The 24,207-nt window shown below is 45.0% G+C and overlaps 1 protein-coding gene across 1 annotated transcript in view; it reads right to left on the bottom strand.

The window, feature by feature from the left end:
• Positions 1–24,207, bottom strand: part of OBSCN (obscurin, cytoskeletal calmodulin and titin-interacting RhoGEF) — a 193,689-nt gene that overhangs the window by 16,866 nt on the left and 152,616 nt on the right. The window contains exons 89-103 of the mRNA XM_063301888.1: positions 19,758–19,872; positions 18,380–18,516; positions 16,565–16,677; positions 14,687–14,855; positions 12,858–12,939; positions 12,513–12,713; positions 11,747–11,807; positions 10,990–11,067; positions 9,862–10,034; positions 9,276–9,302; positions 8,316–8,468; positions 8,012–8,057; positions 6,396–6,473; positions 1,159–5,668; positions 281–403 (exon numbers count right to left, since the gene is read on the bottom strand). Coding sequence (XP_063157958.1) covers positions 281–403; positions 1,159–5,668; positions 6,396–6,473; positions 8,012–8,057; positions 8,316–8,468; positions 9,276–9,302; positions 9,862–10,034; positions 10,990–11,067; positions 11,747–11,807; positions 12,513–12,713; positions 12,858–12,939; positions 14,687–14,855; positions 16,565–16,677; positions 18,380–18,516; positions 19,758–19,872 — 6,066 coding nt within the window. The remainder of the gene's footprint in view (positions 1–280; positions 404–1,158; positions 5,669–6,395; positions 6,474–8,011; positions 8,058–8,315; positions 8,469–9,275; positions 9,303–9,861; positions 10,035–10,989; positions 11,068–11,746; positions 11,808–12,512; positions 12,714–12,857; positions 12,940–14,686; positions 14,856–16,564; positions 16,678–18,379; positions 18,517–19,757; positions 19,873–24,207) is intronic.

The raw sequence follows: 24,207 nt of genomic DNA, 5'->3' as shown, positions 1-24,207 counted from the left end.
TTCATTCATTCAATCATTCATTCATTCATTCATTCGTTCAACACATTTATATTTATTTATTAGTTAGGGCATTTCTAGACCAACCATTCCCACTGTTTTGGGCCATGGTGGTTAATAATAAAGGCAGAAGGCAGAGATTGAACCCGGGACCTCATCCCTGGGAAGCATGTGCTCTGCCGCTGAACTAAGTCTCCCTTAAAGGCCCCTCCTACACCCCAACACCGCAATCGTACTTAGGTTCCCCCTCCACCTGTAAAGCTGGCCTCTACGTTCAAAGTACCTTTGTCCTTTGTCTTGAGGCTTGGAAGGGTAAATGAAGAGAACACTGATTTCTTTTTTGAGGCTGGTGAAGGCTCAGTCGAGGATGTTCTCTCTGCTTGCTCACTCTTGCGCTCCTCAGAGTCTTGAAAAGGAGAGGACCACCATAAAGGGAAGGGAAGATTGCAGCCATGAGACTGAAGCGCCATCCATTTTTTGACCTCCCCCCAACCAGGATGTCCCTGATAAATGTCTTGGATTGGCTTTTGGACACTGGATTAGGACAATAATTGGTGGCTACTTGTCAGCCCTTTGAGGAGGGTCAGGAAACAGCCACCACAAGGATCCCAGGGATGCTACTTTATTGTTGTAGGGTATGATAACAGAATCTTGAATGCTTGCCAGATTATCTCTCTGCCCTTTCTTATGCCAACAGAATCAAGCCAGGTTATTCTGAGTTTCTTTCTCACAGTGTCCCCTTTCCCAGGACTGAGTTATGGTTTCTTTTCCCTTAACAGTTCACCCATTCTTTCATCAAAGGCATCTCTACCTTCCCTTATGTTACTGGGGTCATTGGCAGGGCTGGCTCCTCTGGTGGCCCATGTTAGTGTTGGAGCTGTGGTTGGGATGGGACACCTAAAGTAGGCTGGAGCACCTAAAAGCTGAGATTTTGGGAAAGAACACCTACATTTAAAGGAGTGAAATGGGTAAATCTATCAGACAACTGATTCTGTTGGTTACAGTTATATGTAAAGGGAGCTGCAATGGGTTTCAGATGCCTGGTGACATTTTTGTTGGTTTGGTCTCATTTCCTGAGCACTGTCTTTCTCTTGTAGAAGGATTAACAAAACATTCATTACATTCCTTTGGCTCATGTCAGTCATGGAATAAAGTCATTACCTTCCCTGTGTTCCTCACTGGACAATTTTCTCGACAACATTCTCGAAAAGTGGGCCACTGATGCTTTCATCCTCTTCTTCAGACTTTGCTCCACCTGCTCCATGGACTGAGACCGGACAATGGGCTTAAAGAGTCCTAATGCACTCTGCAGAGAACTTTTCCTCTTCCTAGTTGGATCTGATGGGAGATCATACATTTGCTGGGACCCAACTGGTAGATCACCTTCTGAGTCAGACCTTTTCCCTATTCGTGGTGCTATGGTCGGTTCTGGACCTATCTCCACCTTGAGGGCACCTTTTTCTCCTTCTCCGAAAGGTTCCCTGATAGCCTCACCTTGCAAATTATCTTCCCTGAGACATATTTTTTTATCCTGCTGAGAATGAAGTTTGAATCCAGGTGGCAAATGCCTCTTGCTGGGTAGCTTCTCAGGAGCTTTCCGGAAGCTAAGGAACTCAAATGGGGAATATACAATGTCATAGAGTTCGTGCAGGTTGAGGAAGGCTGGCTCCACTTCGGAGATATCAAATTTTGCTGTCTTGCTATCAGGACGAGGCAACTCTGAGAGGTCCTGGATCTGCACAAGGGCAATTTCATACATCCGATTACTTCCTTGGCGGCCAGCATAGTAGGACAATCTATCAAACAGAGATGGTGTGGATGTTTCTGCACCTGTATAATCCCGGCCTTGGCCTTCATAAGGAGATGACATCCTGCCTTTCTTGCTCAGGTGAGACTGGGCACTGAAATAGTCTTCTTCCCCAGGATATATAATATCTGCTTCTGTAGGATCTGCTAGGCCAATGCCTCCTTCTCTTTTTCCTCTGCGCACAAGATACCTGCCTTTTGGTCTTACTGCTTGCCCAGGTGAATCTTGATAAAACATCTCTCCTTGTGGTGCAATATGTCTCTTTGAGCCTTCTGCAGCAGGGACTGACTCTGCCAAAGGAGGTGTTGCTTTAGAAAGGGAAGCCATCTCCTCCGCTAAGTTTTCCAGAGCTTGAGACTCTGGGTCGCTGTACAGAGAGAGCTTTTCATGCATCGTGTGCTCCTTGCTTCTTCCTTCTCCAATGGAATATGGTGTTTTCTTTACAGTTACGAGGATTCTTTCCTCAGAGGTTGAAAAAGGCCTCACTTTTGCTTGAGAAAAGCCTGCTAGAGAGGGTGTTTGGCCCTTGGGGATAGCTGACTTGACCTCACTAGGAGCAGATGGCACGTGGTGGTAGAGCTCCCAGTTTTCAGCTTCAAAGACCGACGTAAGATCTGTTTTGACTTGTGGCCTTTGACCCTTTGGGATGACTGCAGCAAATTCACTGGTCTTCAGAGACTTTCCATGCCCCCAGTCCCGACTTTCAGAGGTGGAAGTCAGGGTTTCTGCTTGTTGAGGAGGGCGCTGAACTTCCTTGAGAAGAGGCTCTCCTTCTGGGTAAATGGAGGGCTTTGGAAGTGAGGCCATCTGGGTTTCTCCAGGAAGTATGGATACGAAGGTGGCTCCTGGTTGGAAAGCTGCTTGAATAAAGGAAGCAGTGCTTCCCGGGGCACTAGGAGGGGGTCTGCTGTAAACAGAAGACTCCTGTCGTGAAGGGTGCTGGCTTTCTCCCATGGGGACCATCTCTGGATGAACAGGACCTTCACCTTTTGCAACAGGTAGCTTCCTTTCAGTGTGTGCAAGGGGCAGTTGATGAAAATGCTTCTGTTTTGCACTCTCAGAGACTGAAGTTGGGGCCATTTTTGCTTGAGAAAAGCCTGCTAGAGAGGGTGTTTGGCCCTTGGGGATAGCTGACTTGACCTCACTAGGAGCAGATGGCAGGTCGTGGTAGAGCTCCTGGTTTTCAGCTTCAAAGACCGACGTAAGATCTGTTTTGACTTGTGGTCCTTGACCCTTTGGGATGACTGAAGCAAATTCACTGGTCTTCAGAGACTTTCCGTGTCCCCGATCCCGACATTCACAGGCGGAAGTCAGGGTTTCTGCTTGTTGAGGAGAGTGCTGAACTTCCTTGAGAAGAGGCTCTCCTTCTGGGTAAATGGAGGGCTTTGGAAGTGAGGCCATCTGGGTTTCTCCAGGAAGTATGGATACAGAGGTGGCTCCTGGTTGGAAAGCTGCTTGAATAAAGGAAGCAGTGCTTCCCGGGGCACTAGAAGGGGGTCTGCTGTAAACAGAAGACTCCTGTCGTGAAGGGTGCTGGCTTTCTCCCATGGGGATCATCTCTGGATGAACAGGACCTTCACCTTTTACAACAGGTAGCTTCCTTTCAGTGTGTGCAAGGGGCAGTTGATGAAAATGCTTCTGTTTTGCACTCTCAGAGACTGAAGTTGGGGCCATTTTTGCTTGAGAAAAGCCTGCTAGAGAGGGTGTTTGGCCCTTGGGGATAGCTGACTTGACCTCACTAGGAGCAGATGGCAGGTCGTGGTAGAGCTCCTGGTTTTCAGCTTCAAAGACCGACGTAAGATCTGTTTTGACTTGTGGTCTTTGACCCTTTGGGATGACTGAAGCAAATTCACTGGTCTTCAGAGACTTTCCGTGCCCCCGATCCCGACTTTCACAGGCAGAAGTCAGGGTTTCTGCTTGTTGAGGAGAGCGCTGAACTTCCTTGAGAAGAGGCTCTCCTTCTGGGTAAATGGAGGGCTTTGGAAGTGAGGCCATCTGGGTTTCTCCAGGAAGTATGGATACGGAGGTGGCTCCTGGTAGCTTCCTTTCAGTGTGTGCAAGGGGCAACTGATGTACATGCTTCTGTTTTGCACCCCCAGAGACTGAAGATGAGGCCATTTGTGCTTCAGGAATATTTAAATTCTCCAGGTCTTTCTTCTCTAGCTTCGCTGACTTAGCCAAGCTGAGTCCTGAGGGTTTCTGGGATGGAATTTGCTGCTCCTTCTCTACAGGGATAGAGGAGGCAGAAATGTCAGTGTGCAAAACAGGAGAACTTGAACTTCTACTCTCCACTGTTTGTGTTTCAGGGTAAACCAAAGGCTTTGGATACCCAGGTGAATGGCCTTCATGCACTGCCACAGTCTGCAGGCCTTTTGGACTCTTGTCTGGAGCACCAGCAAGTTGTTTTTCTGCCTGAACATGAGTGATGTGAAAAGGAACAGATTTCAGAAGAGGAAGGCTTTCCTCCTGTTGAGGTGTACGGCCTTCTTCACTCTTGGGAGAACTTGGTTTTGTCTCATAGGACAGTTTTTCCTCCTTGCTGTCCTGAGACACTAAGCTGGTCGTCTCTGATTGTGTCCCTCTCAAAATAGAGCTTTCTCCTTTCTGAAAAATGGCTCCTGTATCCCTGTGAGTAGAAGACAAGGAAGCCTGCCCCTCCTCAGTTTCACATTTTGGGGCCAACCCTGGAGCTAAACCTGTCTGCTGAGCAGCTAGAATCAGGTCTTCCCTGCCTTGAAGAGACCTTCCCTCAAAAAGAGGTGCCTTCTGTTTCTGAAGTAAATCCTCACCTTTTTCAGGGCCCTGTGCTGAAACCAAGGCCTTTTCTTGCTGCTGAAGGCTCAAATTGGAGCCTTCCTTGTCATCAGGTATGACTAACATTGGCTGCTCCTCAGAGAAACCCTCCCTAGTTCTTGTTGCAGAGGAGTTTCCATCCCTTAGATGAGTTACTTCTGCCAGACTGCCCTGGGGAATGAGGTCCATGTCCTCTTCTGCAATACCCTGCTCCTCAGCAAAGCCTGTAGCTCTTATTCTGTAGTCATCCAAAGAACGGCTTCTGGTGGAGACTTGGAAAGTAACTTTTGGTGATTTCTGAGCAGTATCAAAAGAAGCTGATTTAGTCATTAGGGGACCACTGCCTCCTTCTCTGCCCTTCCCAAACTCTGTATCCGCTAATGATCCTCCTTCCCCGCCAAATTCAAACTGCTCTAGCAGGGGTTCCCGTAGGCCGCTTAGAGCGGACTTCGAATATCCCGCTTTCCTGTAAGATCTCTTCGCTCTTTCTAGCTGTTTTCTTTGCTCTTTCCCTGGGGAGGAGGGAACATCTGTCAGACTGTCAGATGGTTGACTGTAAAAAGTACTTTTTATGACACTGTGTCTCGGGACACATCCTGGAGATCTTTCCATTCTGCCTTCTTCTGGTAGCAACAGTCCAGCTTTATCTTGCAATGAAGCCAACTCAAACAATCCTCTGCCATGTGTCTCAGGCTCCTGGTACACTGATGCTTCTCGTTCTTGCACAGGCTGTCCATCCAGCTGTCTCTTCGCTGAAGTTTCTTTCAGTCTTGTGGTTTTGGCTGGTTGCACGGCGTCTTCAGGAATTTTAACTTCAGCTCCAAATTCTTCATATTCTGGATAATCTGGTCCCTCTAGCACAGATAAATGAAGTTCTGGAATGGGACCGAATGGTTTTCTTCCTGAGGAGACTGAAATTTCATTGTCTGAAGATGACCCACTGGTGCTGGAGGAACTGCTTTCTTCTACCAGCTGCCGGGAGATGCCAAGAGAGGTGTTTTTATGACGCTTTTCCAGGATTTCTGGGATGGGTCTCATTACAAGCACCGACTTATAGCTCATAAGAGACCGCTGAACATTAAAAGAAATTGCAGAACAGAACAATTAAAACAGTCGAAAAGAGAAAACATATGCCATCCAAAACACAACATGTTTCCCCAAATGCTGCTACTATCATCATCATCATCATCAAAAGAAATCTGATCCCAATTAATTTTGCCAAAAAATCTACAATAATCTTCCATCTCACCATGAATCAGTAGTTAATAGGAAATCCCATTTGACATTTGCAACTCACATTTGCAAATTATTTCATATGTTAAAAAAAAGAAAAGAAAGAAAGGTAATGTTCAGATATGGCCAGCAGAAACAGAGCAAACCAAACAAAGAAAAAAACCACACTCTTTTTTTAGCGTCACTAACGGTATTGAAGAAGATCGTAGATTTTTATCTACCGTCCTCCTGAACATGATTAGTGGTACTAAATTCCTACAGGGACCTGCTCCCTGATCCCAATTTAAAACAGATTTCTTAGAGCTTGCTGTTAAATGGAGGGGCATGGGAAAAGGAATCCTGAAACAACATTTTAGGCATTTAAATATGCAGTTAAAGCCTAAATTGTTCTTTTTCTGAGTATGCCAGCTTCCTTAGGAATAAAAAGAGGTGTCTGTATTGCACACACTCCATCTTCTAAAATAAGAATCTAAAACATGGATAAGAAGACACACATGCAGACCCCAAAACACTGCCAGCGCTGAAGCCAGAATAATTGTGCGTTATGCTAGAGCTTGCTACTAACCTGCCATCTGCTTCGGGATACAAAAAAATTGAGCTGTTTCGTATCTATAAAATGAGCATCTTCAGGAGAGGGGTTGTGCTGAAAAGGAATATATCAGTTTGAAAATAATTCTGTGTCATATCTTCAAATACCCAGCAAATAACCTGACATTTATTTGAAAACAATGGCTTCTAGCAGTCAAGCATTCCTTCTTTCGTCATGGTTCATAGGCAGTGCTTTAATTTCTATCCACCTCAGCAAACCAAAGAATGTGAAGAAACCTTAGACATGCTCCTCCTAGTTACATCTAGATTTGATTTGCAAAATGGAGAGATTTGAATTGGATGCCCACGAGGTATGTGTCTTGCACGTAATAACATAACAATGAAGTGTGCCCAGATTTGAGACAGGCCTTGTGACATCACAATGCAAACCACAAGTTCCACGCTTGTGTTGACACTGGGATGTAAGTACATAAGTGTGGGACTTGCATCACAATGTACTGCTTGCGTGTTCTCACTCTAGGTCATTGTGGCCTGCAGTGGACACCCAGCAGGGTACTTTGCATTTGGAAAAGGATGAGGGCCCCATAGAAAGCAATTTTTGGCAATGTTTAGTTTTCAAACTCTTTCAGAATGTCTCCTTTCTTTCTCCTGATGTACAAACATCTACACACAAACACACACTCTTCTTTCAGGAAGGTGAATTCCAGAATTTTCTTTTTTAAAGGGAGAAATGTTTTTACCAATCGAAGCGAAGATTTGTAGCTCAGGGTTGAACTGTGGAGTCCCTGGTGCTCTCTGAGCCTGGTTGTTTCCTTGCCGACGTTTCCTTGCCAGGCTAGGCAGCATCTTCGGTGCGAAGAGGGAGTGGGCCTCGCTCTCCAAGGAGTGGGCCTCGCTCTCGGTTTATAGACCGTGGCTTGCGCTGCCCCCACACAAGCAGGGCAAGCCACGGTCTATAAACCGAGAGCGAGGCCCACTCCCTCTTCGCACTGAAGATGCTGCCTAGCCTGGCAAGGAAACGTCGGCAAGGAAACAACCAGGCTCAGAGAGCACCGAGGACTCTACGAAATGTTTTTACTTTTCATTTTATTTAGCACTTTATTTACCAACAATCAGGTAGGCCTTTGGCTCCTGAAACTTCCTCATGGCTTCTCGTGAACCAGAGAGAGGTTTAGTAAAATCCTTGACAGCGAATCACAAACGCAGACCATACGTTGGAGTGTCAAGTTTCTGGATGTTTTCCATTTTCCCCTGCTGCCCTAAAACTCTTTGTCAAACCTGATTCATGGCCTGGAATTGTTCATTTTTAGAAAATGGACCCACCAGGTCAAAAGACACAGCTATTTCTTTACATTCTTGTTGCAAATCACAAATTATTTTGGGAGAAGCTGACATTTTCATATATGTCATCCTAGCAAGAGTATCCACAAAGGGTGCGGGGGTGCGGGGAGGTAAAAAAGTCAAGATGGCAGTTGCAACTGTGCAATCAAGGCCCTGTCTCCTTGGGCTGCCATCTTGACTTTTTTGACCTCCGTCCCCCATGGATATCCCTGCAGCCCAGACTAAGGGGGGAAAAGGGGGGGGGAATAAAAATCTGGTCCTTCCAATCCTTCAGCAGTGATCAAAACTTACAGCAAACCACGTGTGGGACAGGCACTCCAGAGCACTTGGTCTGGTTCTGCAAAGAGACATAGCAAGCCATGTTTCACCTGATACGTCAAGATACAGCTGTACATGCAAAGAATATTTCAACTACTCTGACATGTCTGGAAAGAACTGTTCTTGTGCAGAAGAGTTGCTTAATACGGTAACTGGCAAAGGCATCCTTTAGTGGTAGATTCAGGCTGTGAGCATCAGCATTCTGTCAGGTTTTACCAACAGCTACTTTCTATGCTACCTCTATGAAGTGAAAAGGAAAGTGTACTGAGCTACTCACCCTGGAGCTGGCTGAAGTATCTCTGAGATAAAATCCTTTGCTTCTTTGCTCAAATGATCCCAGTCGGAGCTATCCCTTGAAATGACCCCATGCTGGACATTAAGCAGGGTTGCTTGGTCATTTTCCCCAGCAAATGGAGATTTGCACGTCAAGCTAATCGTTTGAAAAGAGTACAAAAATGTGAAATGTTTGTATAGTCGTGAGCCAAGTATCTATTTATCTTTTTTTATATCTTTCAAGGTATTTATTGATTGTTTTCAGCTCTTTCTACGCTGCCCAGAGTCACTCGTTTGTGAGATCGGTGGCTATATAAATTTGAAGAATGAATAAATATGTAAGTAAGTGAATACAGAAAGAAAGGGAGAGGGTGATCATTCGTTGGTGACAAGAAGTAGCCTATAATTATTTTAATACATAAGTAAATAAAACCAGACACAAAGCCCCTTTGCTTTGGCTGGGGCAAGCTCCATGTGACTCCTTAGTCAGACTTTCCAAAACAAATTGGTATCACCTTGCTTATTTTTATTTGCTGTGATAATGCAGAATATGTCACTGTTACCTCCACTGAACACACCCGGGGCTTAACCCAAGCTGATATCCTTCAGTTAAGCAAAATATGGAATTAAAATGGGTTTGAATACATATTTGCATGTAGAAACTGACCCATAAAAGGTGCTCAATGAAATCTAGGCAAATCTAGAGATGAACCCAAACTGACTTAATTAGGAAAAGAAGATTCTGTTCATTCCCTAAACCAGGGAGGGAAGAGGTAGGAAAGGGATCCAAGAAGACACTGTGGTTTGTAAAGGACCAAACCAGGGTGGGGTCTCCTTCCACAGAAGCCAAGTGCTCTGCACTGACTGAGCAAGTGAGAGGAATAATTTGCCTAATTTGCCTATGTCTCTTTGTCAGAGGGAGAAGGATGTAATACAACAAACTCTTAAGGTCCCACATGCTTACCTTAAATAGCAAATAACTCCAACTGGCCTATAGGAAAAGAAACAAATATCAGAAAGAGATTTCAATACCCATAAAGCCTTGATAGATCAACCTTCCCCAGTCTGGTACCCTGAAGTGGAGTTTCTCAATCTTAGCCACTTTAAGATTTGTGGTCCAACACCCAGAATTCCCCAGCCAGCATCTTAAAGTGGCCAAGGTCGAGAAACACTACCCTGAAGGACGAGTTCCATTCTACCACTGCCAGAATAATCTTCCGTGGTTTCTTCATTTCTCAACCCGTTTGGACCATAAGGCTCAAATTCAGGCCCATGAGCCAGCAAATTACTGAGATCAGGTCCAAGAGAGAAAGGATCACCCAAGGGGGAACCAACAGAGACAGACTTGGAGAGATATTTTTCACATGGATCCCTAAGGTTGGCCATGCCATTAGACCAAATTTGTATCTCAAGGATGCCTAGCAGATTCTGGATCTCCAGCAGCAGGGAAACACTTTTCATGTGTTCTCCACTTCAATAAGGTTCCCTAAAAGCAGTGAGGAAGGTTAGAGCAAAACTAGAAGAAACAAGAAGGGGTAGGATTATTTTACCAGATGTCAGATGCTGTTGTCACTGGTGACTGGGAGAGAATTTCAGGTGAGACAAACTCAGGAGACCCATATGTGCTATACTGAGGCTCAAACGGATTTATCTTTTGAGAGAAGCCAAAATCGCAGATCTTAATGTCATCCCTGTCATTGTGAACCATCAAAATGTTTGAGGGCTGTGGAAGTAGAAACAGAAGGGAAAGTCGGTGTGGAAGAGAATTGAGGCATAAAACCTGTCAATGAATAAGGGCACTCAAACTGCTTTCCTTGCTGAGATTCTGAGATATTCCACAGGCCCCCAATTCTTATCAGTCAGGATGTCCTCCCTGTTTTCCTTTGAAGACTGCAGAGGCCGATGGGAGAGATTGTGGGAGAGGAACAGAAGAAGAAGGAACAGATATAAATAGTCAAAAAATAGGTGGGGAGTCTGTAGGCAGCTTCTCTCATAGATGGCAACTTAGCCCAGGTGGGGAGAAAGCTGGGAAGCAGCATTTTGAACCCTTCCAAGAGACTTTGCCTTAATGAACTGACTAGAAACAAAAGTGGAAAATTCCTCTTCTGGTTCCCACTTGTGTTTATTCCCCCAATAGCAGCATGAAAGACTAGCATTAATGAACCAGAACAAGTCTGGTCGCCCCTTTTCCAACTAACACATTTTGTTAATCAGCAGAAGCTGCAGCTCACAAGAGCTTCTGCCTTTTAATACAATTTGTCAATTGGAAAAGGGGTGACCGCACTCCTCCTGATTTTCTGCCACTATAAGGAGGAGAGTAACACAACTCTCCTCCTTCAATTAACATTAACAAAATCTGTGTAATTCTTGCATCCTTGCCCTAGCCCAGCTGTGTGGGGCTTGTTGAGCTGAATCCTAGGCCAATATAGTGGGCAAAGGTGTCCACTCAGAACTTGTGGCCATTTTGTCCCGTCCCCCCCAATCCTTCAAGGGTTAGGTATCGCCATGGAACTTCATCCCCAGTTCCTCCTGGCCCCTAATTCTACAGCAACTCTGTAAAAATGTTAATTTGTTCTTCAGTGGGCTTCCTTCAACATTATGTCAACAGATGATCATCCCAAAACATTAATGGAAATCATCCGTATAGTCACCAGCTCCCAATCTTTATAAAAATTTACCTTGATATCCAAATGTAGTATTTCATTTTTGTGAAGATACAGAATCCCTTCTAGAAGCTGTTTGATATAGAATTTGACCTATAGGAGAAGGGGGGAAAAATAATTTTTTTATCTTAATGTCACATGGAAAAACATAATTGAACATCCCCAGGGAAACTGCTTGTATCCCCCCCCCCCACATTTTATTGGGGTAAGTTTAGAGGAGCACCTTTTCAATAGGTTTGTCTATACTTTGCAACCACCTGCCCCCAGAAATTCAGTCTGCCTCCCAACTCAGTTGACTTTCTGCAAGCTATTAAAAATGAAGTTATTTTGAATAGCATTTGGGACAATGAGCTAACACCACCAGACTGACTCAGTGGTGTCCGTAGGAGGGGGTCAAAATTGTCAAGATGGCAGCTGTGGAAACCCTGCCCTTTTATGCATGGATATGATGTCAACCATGCTACTGCAATGTGGATGTTTTACTGTATTTCTCTTGATACATGAGAATCACCAGGAGCCTTCTTGATTGCAGCAAAGTACTAATCTAAGTAAATATTTCTGATTTCAGAATTATTATGCTGGCCTTCCTCAGCCTGATGCTGCCCATAGATACATTCCTCAGCCAGCAAAGTGGAACTGGCTGGTAATAATGGAAGTCTACTACATTGGAAAAGAATCAAGCTGGGGAAATATGCTTGACTGAAGTCAACTGTCGTTGTTTGTCTTAAAATCTTTGGTCCTCTCCATAAAGTACATGAGAAAGGAATTTCACCTCTGCTTCCGTCACCATGTTCTTCTTGTACAGGCGGTCCAGAAGCTCTTCATTGGAACATCTAATACATTAAGGAATACGGAGAAAGCCATAGAGTGGAGCAAACAAATAAATCTCTGACAATTTTTTTTCAAAGAATCCTCCCAACAATTTACTCTCCCCACCTGGCTAAATAATTCAGGCGGAGAGAGAGGGGCTGGCCCAAGACATTTGGTACCCCTGTGGTTGCAAGATGGGACTTGAAAAATATAGAAGAAAATTGATTGTCACCATGAGCTATTGATATTTTGAGAGAGGAGTGCCGTCAGAGTGCAACCCCACCACCACCTCTTCAGGGACCTCTGGACATCTTGCACAGCCTGTCCCAGATCTCCTCATGTGCAAGACCTACTCACAAGGAGTGCAAAGGAATTGAGAACTGACCTTAGGGAAGGTATGAAAGAACGATTAAGGAGTAGCTTGCAGAAGAGATTATATCCTCCTGAGAAACAGAGACACATGAGAAAGAAACTCAAAATAATCCCGTCTTGATGATGGTTGGGATGAGACAGAAACAAACATGGAGAAGCTTTCAAGATACTATTAATAGACCTTACAAACAGTAGAGGAGCATTCCTGGAATCCCTGTGGTGCCTGTTTCTTGACCTGGCCTACCTTGACAAGGAAGGACACTAAGGACTAGTGTCATGACTCCATCTCCTTTCATATCTTTCTTATTGCCCTTTTCAGGGCATACCAGACTTAGCGGGAGAGGAAAAAAGGATACAATTCCAAAATAAGGATTAAGGTTTTCCGTGTTTCAAACTGGTCCAGCAGCTGGGTGATTCTGTCATGGGAGAGCTGGACTAGAATATCTCTCTCCCGATAGGCCTGTTCCCTCGATCGGCTTCGCAGGGGGATGAATTTGGCTGCACAGGGCACACGGTTGCCTTTATGGATAACTTTCTTGAGAATGCTGAAGGAACCCCTGGGAACCATTAAGTGTTCAGAGAATGAAAGAGTCAGTTCAAATTCTGAGTTTGGGTAAAAAAGTTTGCTATTCAACAGTTTCCCAGGTCTCGCATCTTCCCACAAAATAACAGCGGATGCCAAGAAAAAAATTCACTTTTACCTGCCTATTTCCTGTTTAACCTCATAGAAAGAATGAAGTTTCCTTCTTGGGCTTCGCTTCTTTGCCTCTTGGCTTTTCTTGTCTATTATAATAAAATAATAACAACAACAACAACAATAATAGAACAAGTGAAATTATGGGCTTGCTTAGACACACCATATAATGTGCTTTCTATTTATTATGTGTGCCCACTTATCTTTCACTTATGTAATATCTCTTTTTTTACCTTTGTGTTCTAAGCATGCAAAACCCTTTAAATTCTGGAAAATGCAATGCAAGCTGTAGATAAATATTATTTGTAAATTGTGTTTGATATGTCCATTAAATGAATATCAGTAATTTATTTATTTTCTATCCCGCCTTTATTATTTTTACAAATAACTCAAGGTGGGGAACATCCCTATTACTCCTGTCTCCTCCTATTTTCCCCACAACAACAACTCTGTGAAGTGAGCTGGGCTGAGAGGGAGGGACTGGCCCAAGGTCACCCAGCTGGTTTTCATGCCTAAGGCTTAAAGTCATCACCGGCCGGAGGAGAAAGATTAAGCAAGACGCCCGGGGCACCAGTGGGGGCCCCGCGACCCCTCACCCACCGGCAACGGGGCATTCGGGGCTCGGGGAATTACGCAACGGAGGGAAGGGGGAGCGCTGACCGGCGCGGGCTATTTAAATCCCGGACCGGCGCGCTCCCTCCACTCTCAGCTTTAACTAGGCATGCACTATGCTTAAATAAACTCAGAACCTAATTTTCCCTAAATTGGCGTCTGTGTCTTATTGAGTAGCAGGCAAAGCCTGACATATGGGCAACCAACAAGGTGCCAGAGGGATGGAAATGATGTCCCAGAAAACAACACCAACCTTATCCTCCTCCGGGAAGTCTAATGGTAATGAAATCTCAGAAACACACTAAGAGAAATCCAAAAGAAATTCTCAACTGTCCTGAGAATGAACTAGAAAAACAGGAGCCTCTTGCACAGAGGAAGATGATTTCCAAAATTGCAAGAGAGATCTCGGCACATTTATTATGAATCCATCCAACCCAAAGATAGTCTACTTGATCTGCAGCAATTTTCTAGGAACTGGCCCCCTAGATTTCATTTCAATATATGGAAAACTTTCCTACAATAAAATCTGTACAACGGTAAAACGGCCTGCCTATGGAGATTGTGGGTTCTCCATTTCTAGAGGTCTTTAAGAAGAGGCTGGACAGCTCCTCTCCTAACAGTTGAATTGGATTTCCTGCACATCACAGAGGGTTGGACCCTTGTGGTCCCTTCCAAATCTACAATTCTGGGTTCTGTGATCTCAGGTGCAGGAAGTTCTGAGTTTTTAACCTAAATACTAGGTGGACCTGGGGTTTTTATTTTGCAGTGCATATACTTTCTCTTTTTTAAATATATGAAGGACTAACTAATAATTGTCTATTTCTTGTCTGCATCCTGTATGTCCGATGTCATAAAAGATTCCCCAGCATTCTAACCAATGTTTGAATATTGACGGGTCTAACCCAAACTCTTAATGCAACTTCAGTGAGGAAGCACAATGTTACCATGGCCCGAGGACAGGAGGGATTAGGTATCTAGGAAGAGAGGCATGGATTCATGGTCTGTTTATATCACAGGAAGTTTAAATACAGAGGGCCAGGGGGCAGGGTGGTAAAAGCAAAGCAACTGGGAAGTGTTTCATGGTTAAAAAAAGAAAAGGAAAGAAAGCAGGAAGATTAGGGAATGCCCTGATGCTACACTAACCAGCTAAGAGCCTTTGAGACAGGAATTCCATCAATCAACAGGGCAGATTGAATGAGAAGAAAGCGGCAAAGTCAACATTACCTTCCTGCACGACAAGCTCCGCCTTGCATAGAACTTCGCCTCCCATATTTTTAGCCATGCAAGTGTAGACGCCACCATCTTCTGCTCGAGTGTTGTATAAGATCAAAGAGTAGCTTGTGCCTTTGTTGAACTGGTAGATTCTTTCACTGCCTAGCAACAAGGAAATACCCTGGAAGGAAGAGAGGATACGGCACAGCCTTAACGTCTCGCAGATAGGCAAGTAAAATTAGCTGCTACTTCAGCCCTTTGCATGGAATCCATCCAGGTGCAGTCTTTTGGTGAAGCCCATCTACGTTCTCTGTCTGGGAATATACTGTATCTCTGGGGAAGGTTTGCACCAAGACAGAAGGAGTTGTGATCTGAAGACCTACCATAGCCTTTGCAAGCCCCATTCAACATGGAAGACATTGCAGTTGGGTGGAAAAGAACCCGTAGAAAGCATGAGCCTTCAGTTGTTGCCACAGGATTAATATGGAGATGTGAATTAATCCTAAGACCATGGCAAAGGAGAAGTACAGTTTGGGTCAGAAAGTGGAGTTCAGAAGTACCACAGTTTATGTCAGGCTCTGCCTGCGATCCAGTAAAGACACAGACGCTAGCGTAGGCTTAGGTTCTGGCTTTATTGAGGAACAGAGTGCATGCCTTTAGAAAGCTGAGAGTGAGGGGAGCGCGCCGGAACGGGATTTAAATAGCCCGCGCCGGTCAGCGCTCCACCCCACATCATCCCAGGTGCGTCCCACGAGTCCCACCAGTTCCATCCCTGTCAGGTGAGAGGTCGTTCAGCCCCTCCGTGCCCCGGGCGTCGCCTCGATCGCCTTCCTGAATGGTAATGATTCATTGCCGGGCGATCAGGCTCTAAATCCTTTGACAGCTCGGGCGCGCCTCTCTTGTTGTTTAGTCAATTGCTTGTTGGCAACTTTGTATCGCTGTCTTCCGCGCCGCCGGTCTTGGTTGTTACTTAGTTTCCTGCACCTGTTGCTTTCCTTTGTGTTTCACAGTTGCCTTTGCCTTAATCCGCCAGGGACCCATTTCCCTGTATTGTCATGCGAGCCGTCGCGATGGCACAAGCATCGCAACGGTGATCGTGACAGTTTACCTCTAACACCCCACAACACCATCCTGGTACGTAACAGAGGCCTCAGGTCCCTAGCAACAATTCTTCTTCATGGTTATTCTGGAATTCCAGGACCTTCTTGGACTCTGGATGAATTCTGCCACCAGCAGCACATGTCAGTAGGCCAATCCTATTTTGACTTCTAAGTTTATATCACCCAGCAGCCACAAAAGGGGTTTCCAGTGCAGAGTATAATGATAATCTATATGATTTAATGTACATATTTAAAACATATACACATACAAATATATTCTGATTGTTTGGCGGGGTTGCTGTTGTTACTGTTTTTGTGTGTCATCCAGGGTTGTGATTCCAATATAGGCGGATGGAGAAGTCTTTTAAAATAAGTAAGTAAGTAAATAAATAAGTGTGTCTGTGTGTGTATATCTGTGTGTGTGTGAGAGAGAGATTTTTAAACTCCAGCAGAAAAACTTTCCAAAGCAAAATAAAAAACACTTCTGTTGTTTTAGGAGAATAATCTATTTCAAAGGGCAAGTTTCAGGCTGAAGGGCAAACACTCCCAGAAGATCCAATGCTTGATAAAAGAAAGACTAAAAGATTGCATAAAAGAAATGTAATGAGTAATTTAGCAGAGGAAGATTTATTGTTGCTAATTGCTCCACTGTTGAAATGATCCAAATCCCTAGGATTCGTTCTTCTCTCCATACCCACGGAGCATAAATTTTCTACCCCCAGTTTTATAAAGGAGACCTGAAGGGTTTCTTCTTCATTTGCCCCCCTGTTTGGGGGCGTCTTTGACCTACCTTAAACCATCCGACAACCGGCTGAGGATTGCCTTCAATGATGGCGTGGAACTTGGCCATTTCCCCACACCGAACCTGGACGTCTTCAAGGGGCACCTGCATGTATGGTGGACCTAACGGTAGAAAAGTAGGAGATGCAGTTGAACAGGCTGAATGGCTTTAAAAAGAACCATTCTTTTCAGAAGGATAAACGAGAAAGGCGTCAGAGCCATGCTAAAAATTGGCACCACAAGCTGGTTAAGCCTCGTTGTCTGAGTTCCTTTGCCCCTTCTTCCATTTTTGTCTCCTATGAATGATCACCCTCAAGCTTTTAGATCAGCTGCCATAAAACAATACATCACAGACCCTGGACTCTCCCGAGCTGCGTTCTTCTGCTTTCTCGCTCTCCAACCTCATGCCCATCAGCCCATCTCATCTGAACATCTGGAGATCATTGCTGCCAATTCTGTGGACTGGTGTTCTGTCTCAGCATTGGCATTAGGGGAAGAACAGAACTGGGCACCTGTGAACATTTCCAATGGAGGACCAGCACAAGAACCACATTGTGAGCAACTCTTTCTGAGGGTGTCTCTGCATGAAGCCTTTGCTCCAGTTCAGAAGCAGCTTTATCTGAGCTCATTATGAGCTCTGTTCAGTAGCCAGACAGATTTATTTCTGGCCCAGCTATGATGCATTTGAAAACTCAACAAAGATGGCCTTCGGTTTGAACTGCCACAGTTCTGCAGAGTTTGTGGACAGGACACTTTTCCTTAAGTAGGAACAATTACCTCAACTCATATCCCCAAAACTATTTCACCGGGACTTTTCAGAGCAATAGAGGAATGGCGGCTTAATGGCTGTGCTTCTGGTTTGCAGGCACATGATAGTACCAAAGGAGGAGGAGCTATGATTGAGTACAAAGTCACAGAATCTGGTGGCAAGGCAGGTGGTTTTTAGCAACACCGATGATGTTCTTGACGGCTTAAAATCCATGTTTGTGGAAGATATTCCTGTTTAGGGCCTCCAAATCCGTGGTGGCTAAAATGGTATTGTTAGGGAGATTGCACATGGAGTTCAGTCTTCTTAGGAAATCTGTGATGTCTCATATGAAATGCATAGTTCTCAGACTGATAAGAGATGGTTTTACAAATGCCTAACTGCAAGATCCTGGGGTACCAATGAAGAGACCCACCACTTTGCCAGTTCACAGTAAGAGAGTTAGGAAGAAGATCGGGACACCTCCACCCTAATGAACTTTGGGATATATTGGTTTTCGACAAGAAATAGCTTAGTCGCTGGAATTCTTGGAGCCCCATCCCTTTCTTCTCAGTAAATCTTGCTAAAGAAACTCTGTGAGAATTCTGCTTCCAGAAGAATGACTTTGGGTACAGGCTGAAGCCAGAGACCTGGGCATATAATAGGTAGGCCAACAGACCACTGAAAGAGGGAAGGTTGTCTCAGTCTTTTTCCAATTGTGCATGTGGGTGTATTCTGATTGCAACTTTAATTTGTTCAATTCATAAAAAAGAAGTAAAAGCATTTGATTGATTGGGCTGTGTAGGTGTCTGGTACAAGGTGTTATGACATCATTTACCTCATGACACCACTGCATTCTGTGTCATTAATCTGATGACAGCATGACATACTGCCTGTCCCCCTCCCTTCCCTTCTCTGCAGAGGCCAATGGGTTATTGAGTTAAAGAATAAACCATGTTCTAATAACACTGCAAATATTAAAATCTAAAAACAGAATTTAACCTAGCTTGGGAAGCCTCAGTTCATTTTGAGCAAAATGGGTTCGTCTTGATGCCATGAAAACAGAAAAGACTGCCTTACTTGTGGCACTCTTTTCTCCTGTTTTATCTACACAGGGTTTCTCTGCGATGCGCTCAGGAGCTTCCCCTGCTAAATCCGAGATGTCCTCTGCTCTTTCACTCCTGAACCACTCCACTTCAGCCATCATTTGGAGGACCCTTCATGATCAAAGTCAAGAAGGAGAGTCAGAATTACACCCAGGAATGATGAGACAAAATAATCAGGCTCCAGACACATGCAACTTTTAGTAGCAGCCAGACCCAGGTGGACTTTAAGATTCTTTCCACCCCTTCAGTCTCATGGAAATGGTAACAGTCTTCCCACTGTACTGTACAGTACTAAACTGGGGAAGTCCACCACAAATATGAACACCTTGCACTTGATCCACTTTGGCCTAGTGGTTAAGGCAACGGGCTAGAAACCAGGAGTCTGTGAGTTCTAGTCCTGTCTTAGGCATGAAAGGCAGCTGGGTGACTTTGGGCCAGTCCCTCTCTCTCAGCCCAACTCACCTCACAGGGTTGTTGCTGTGAGGAAAAGAGGAGGAGGAAGGGGTATTAGGTATGTTCACTGCCTTATTTGTAAAGATAATAAAGGCGGGATAGAAAATACCGGGAGAATGTTCCATCAGGTGAGCGCCACGGAAGAGAAGGCCTGCCTCTTGGGACCCGTCAAGAGTAAGTCCCTAGCAGAGGGTACTCACAGCATGCCTTCTCTGCCAGATCTAATGGAGAGGTGATTCCTCAGATAACCTGGCCTCATGCCATTAAGATCAAAACCAGCACCTTGAATTGCACCCGGAAACAGTCCGGCAGCCAGTGCAGCTCACAGAAGAGAGATGGAACGTGTGCCATCTTAGGGGCACGCATACCTGTCTGCGCAGCCACATTCTGCACTGGTTGAAGCTTCCGGATACTCTTCAAGGGCAGCCCCATGCAGAGCGCATTATGGCAGTCCAATCTGGAGGCGACTAGGGCATGAGTGACTGTGAGCAGAGCCTCCTGATCTAGGAACAGGCACAACTGGTGTACAACACAAAGCTGTGCAAAGGCCTGCCTGGTCACAACTGCCACCTACTCTTTGATTGCCTTGCTTAGATTGTATCACACTGAAATGCAGGTCAGAGGCTGAGTGGAGGCACAAAAGTGCAAAACCACCCCAGATGAAAGAAATTAGCCAGCATTCTTCCTCCAGGAAAGCTGGATTTCCACAGGCACAGACTTTTAATGCTGACCACTTTAACCCTTTCAGCACCCAACTGTTCTGGACCTACAGAACAGTCTTGGCATGGAGTAAGAACAGTGCGTTTTCCCATCATGCAAATAGCTGCTTTATGCCAGAACTTTGGTTGGCGTGTTTATTGGGGGCCACTCAGAATTGTTATAGAATTATACAAACTTACTTTGCAGGGGGAACAGTATGTTCATAAACGCTCTCATCTCGGAGGGTGGTGTCTGCTTGACGGGACAATGTGTCGCTTTCTGCTTCAGTTTTACCAGTAGGCTCCTGCAATTCAGCTAGCCGCAAAAACAGAAACAGTTAGGTTAGCTGCTGCTGCAAACAGAGTGGATAAAATTTTTATCGGTTGTGATCTCAACTATAGGGAGCCAGTTTGGCCTAGTGGTGAAGGCAGCGGGCTAGAAACCGGGAGACGGTGAGTTCTAGTCCCGCCTCAGGTGTGGAAGCCAGCTGGGTGACCTTGGGCCAGGCCCTCCCTCTCAGCCCAAGAGCCAATCAGGAGTGGCAGGAGAGTTCTAGTCCCGCCTTAGCCATGAAAGCCAACTGGGTGACCTTGGGCCAGGCCCTCTCAGCCCAAGAGCCAATCAGGAGTGGTATGAGAGTTCTAGTTCTGCCTGAGGCACGAAAGCCGGCTGGGTGCCCTTGGGCCAGTCCCTCTCTCTCAGCCCAAGAGCCAATCAGGCATGGTACAAGAGTTCTAGTCCCGCCTGAGGCACGAAAGCCGGCTGGGTGCCCTTGGGCCAGTCCCCCTCTCTCAGCCCAACCCACCTCACAGATGACCCAAAAAGTCAACAATAAGATCAAAGCTTCTCCTGCTTTTTATGAGCGTCATGTGTGCAATACACATAAAAAGAAGAAGCAGAGCATCGATCATATCATCATGGCTACCATCTTGACTTTTTTACCATACAGGTAGTCCTCACTTAACGACCACAATAGGGACCAGAAAACTTGTTAAGCAGTGCGGTTGTTGTGAGACACCATGTGACCTGACCCAAATTTTTACAATGGTCATTAAGTGAATCATGGGTCGTTAAGCAAATCACCACAGTCATTAAGCAAATCCAGCTTCCCCAGTGGACATTTTTTTGCTGGAAACTGGCAAAAAAGGTCGCAAATCGCAATCGCGTGATTGCAGGACGCTGCAGCTGGTCATAAATGCGAGCTGGCTGCCAAGTGCCCAAATTGCAATCATGTGACTGCAGGGGTGGTGCAAAGTTTTATGACAGTCGTAAGCTTGAGTACAGGTCATGAAGCACTTTTTCCAAGGCTTTCATAACTTTGGACCATTGTTAAATGAACGGTTGTTAAGCGAGGACTATCTGTACTCTGATTCCATTCCCTTCTCCAGGAAGTTTCAGGGGAGTGACTATCTGCTCATAAGAGGGAGGGTCCAAAGAACATTGAGGCAGGCCTATAGGGAAGATCATCAACACAGGAAGGGCTCTCCCTGGTCTGGTTCAGCAACCAACCAGACACCTCTTCCCCTATTAATCCCATGAAACTCATTGCCAGAGACCGGGTGCTTCCAACCTAGGAGGTCATGAATTGCCAGCATGACGACTTATTAGCAGGCGTGCAAAGCTACACAAACTGGCAAACTTTTTATGATGGTGAATATTGAGTGGACAGATTGCTGATCCAACAAGCGCTGATTTCTCCAATTTGAAGGGACTCTAAGGAACTTGGGCAGCAAGAGAGATTTTTCTGAGCCTCAGGAGTAAGTGCATATGCCTGGGATAGAAGTCGGGCTTCTTCAAATCCTGAGCATATGTATTACTCTAAGCTCCTTTTCCGCTCTGGAGCCTCCATCTGCAAAATGATCCAAGATTTTAATTTGTAATCACCAGGGACAGAATGTTATTGTCTGGTTTAGGCTTCATGAAACATGGCCCTCTTTTTTATACTAGGAGACTATGTTATAAAAAGGGAACTCTCAATATCTCAGCGGAGCTAGTAGGACTTATAAGCTGATCTTGTTGTGAGCACTGATGGCGAGCAGGAGGAGGCCCCTATCCAGGGGGCAAAACGCATGCGTAGTACTGAGGAATTGGGCAGCCATTCAAAGAGACACAGATCAGACCCACCTTGACTTTCGGGGTTGATCTGTCTGGGTTTTCCCACGCTTCGTCAGTTTGTTAGGATTTTCTGTCTAATTAGCAGCAATAAACATAGAGACCTAATCCTTGTCTCAGCATGTTTCCTAACTGTTAGGACATATCTAGATGTAGATTTGGAGAGTTTACTTATGAATTATGAAGTATAGCTTTCCAGCTGTTTTTAGAAGTAGATCATGTTTGCATGATGGTTTAATAGATCTTGAGTAGGTCCCCAGACAAACACTGGAGAGGGATAGTATCTTTTTCTACCCCCCAAGGGCAATAGGTTAGCTTGCCCTTGGGTATAGAGTGCTTTGCTATTCTATTTTTAATGCCTCCCCCCCACCTCATAATTCTTCTCCCTTTATTATTTCATCTTTCTTGAAGGTCATAAAGGATGGCTGAATGCGAACTGAAAGCTCAGCACCCCTGGTAATTTTGTGAGGAACCCTGGGATCCATCTTTCTATCGGTGCTTTGTCTGCAGGACTAGAAAACATTTGCATTTTTTAAAACCTCAAACAGAATAGCAATCCAGTAGCCAGGCCGATTGTACAGGGAGGATTTCAGCCATGCAAAACTGGACAAATCTTGAAAAATAACACTAGCTGAACACGCTCAGAGGAACGGTTCTACAAGGAGATCTCAGTTTGAAAGGGAAGTTTCCATTACAAAGCAACATGCCAGGACAACTCCAGAGATATATTTCATAGGTGGACTGGTATGAAAGATGTGTGGGTGTGGGTGTAACTATGTCGGAATGAAAAGCACGCTGGGTTTCCTCAACAGTTTTGATCAAGAGGTTTTGATGACTTCCATTAAGACAAGTAGTATTTATACTCACCATCAACAACAAAAATAAATAAATAGGCAAACAGCCCCAGCATATTCCCTGGAGTAACTTTTTGAAGAACTCACTTCCCAGGGCAGTTTGGTATAGAAATGAAGGGAAGCCTGTTGGTAAGGAAGCCTTCAGAGGTATCCGCAGGGTGGATCAAGAGAGTCAGGATGGTGGCCATGATATGTGATGCACATAAAAAACAGGCAAGGCATCAACGGTGGCGTTGCGGCCAACATTTTGACCTTATTGAACACTTTGGCAAATATCTCTGAAAGTCTAGATGAGTGATTACAGGAAACGTGGGTAAGGGAAAGAAAAACCATCACTTTTAGGGACATGTACAGTTATGCAGGAGTAAAACACACAGCATGAAAAGCATATGTCTCAACTTGACCCTGGGTTAAATTTTGCAATTTAATCTGCAATCTCTGGCCCTGAAGAACCCAGCCGTGGCCCAGAGTGGCCATAGGCATTTGGAGAGGTGTCTTTGAAATAATGCTGATTAGTATAGGTAATTAAGAGTTAGGATCAGGGCCGCAACTTGTGGGGGGGCAAGCAGGGTATGTGCCCCGGGCGCCGCGCCAGGAGGACGCCAAAATGAGCACTGGGGGGGGCGCCAAAATGGACGCGGAATCCATGTTTGCCCCCGGTGACACAGACCCTAGTTGCGGGCCTGGTTAGGATATACATCCCAGATGCCTGTGGGCTGTCAGCAAACATTTCTGAGTCACTCCCATGTTAGCATAGTGGTTAATGGAGGAACTAAGTATTATAATGGCTTTTTGCTAGCATTATGATAATAAATTGCACAACATAAACATTATGCCATTTACATTTTGAATTCTCCTTTCATTTTTGTTTTTATTCCCACCTACAGAGTAATTGGGTTTTTTCAAGGAATCTACTACATGGATTCCTTCCAGCCTTGGCAATACATTCCCCAGAGCTAACACAGCTGACCTAGTTTCTGATTTTGAATAACCCAAATCATGAAAAGACATGAAACTAGCATGAATTTTTAAGCTCCTGCAGAACTGTCTTCATCTCCTTATCTTCATGTTCAAATGAGGTTGCAACCAAATTCTCTAGCATGTATTCTGTCTTCAGTATAAAGAGAAGCTAAGCATCAGTTCAACTCACATCCCATCACTGAATTCACAAAGCTATGCTTTTACCATTTGGCCCAGCTTTCCAATACTAGAATCTACCCATTACTTGTTTTAATCTGACCTCTTTGGCCCTCTCACTTCTTGGATTATATTAGATGAGAAATCTCAAGAGAGGGTCTGTTTTGTCTTTCTAAAGCCCTCTAGGCTTTAGGATTCCCTGGAAGGATGTCATCATAGGAAGTGTCTTCAGACCTTACACAAAGCTTCAACATACTGGCAAATCTACTAAGCCCTAGGTGAATCCCAGTTTTATACTGGTGGGGCACACGCAACATGGTGAACCTTAAGTGAAAGTTTCACTCTGTATCTATGCTCACAAAAACCAACTGTTGTATGGCTCAACATGGTGCCTGATGTTTGAGACAAAATGTTAACATAATGGCTGGTCTCCTACAAGTGAAATCACAAGCTACTTGACTTTACTTTAGCTCAGTTTAGCTAAGGTGGGCCTGGTGGGAGATAGAATTCATGGAACACGTCCATGGCTGCAAGCAGACTACAAGGC

Source organism: Candoia aspera, chromosome 4 (genome assembly GCF_035149785.1).
Source record: "Candoia aspera isolate rCanAsp1 chromosome 4, rCanAsp1.hap2, whole genome shotgun sequence".
Classification (NCBI taxonomy): Eukaryota; Metazoa; Chordata; class Lepidosauria; order Squamata; family Boidae; genus Candoia; species Candoia aspera.
Note: the sequence above shows the minus strand (reverse complement) of the source record. Positions and strands in the feature narration are given on the sequence as shown.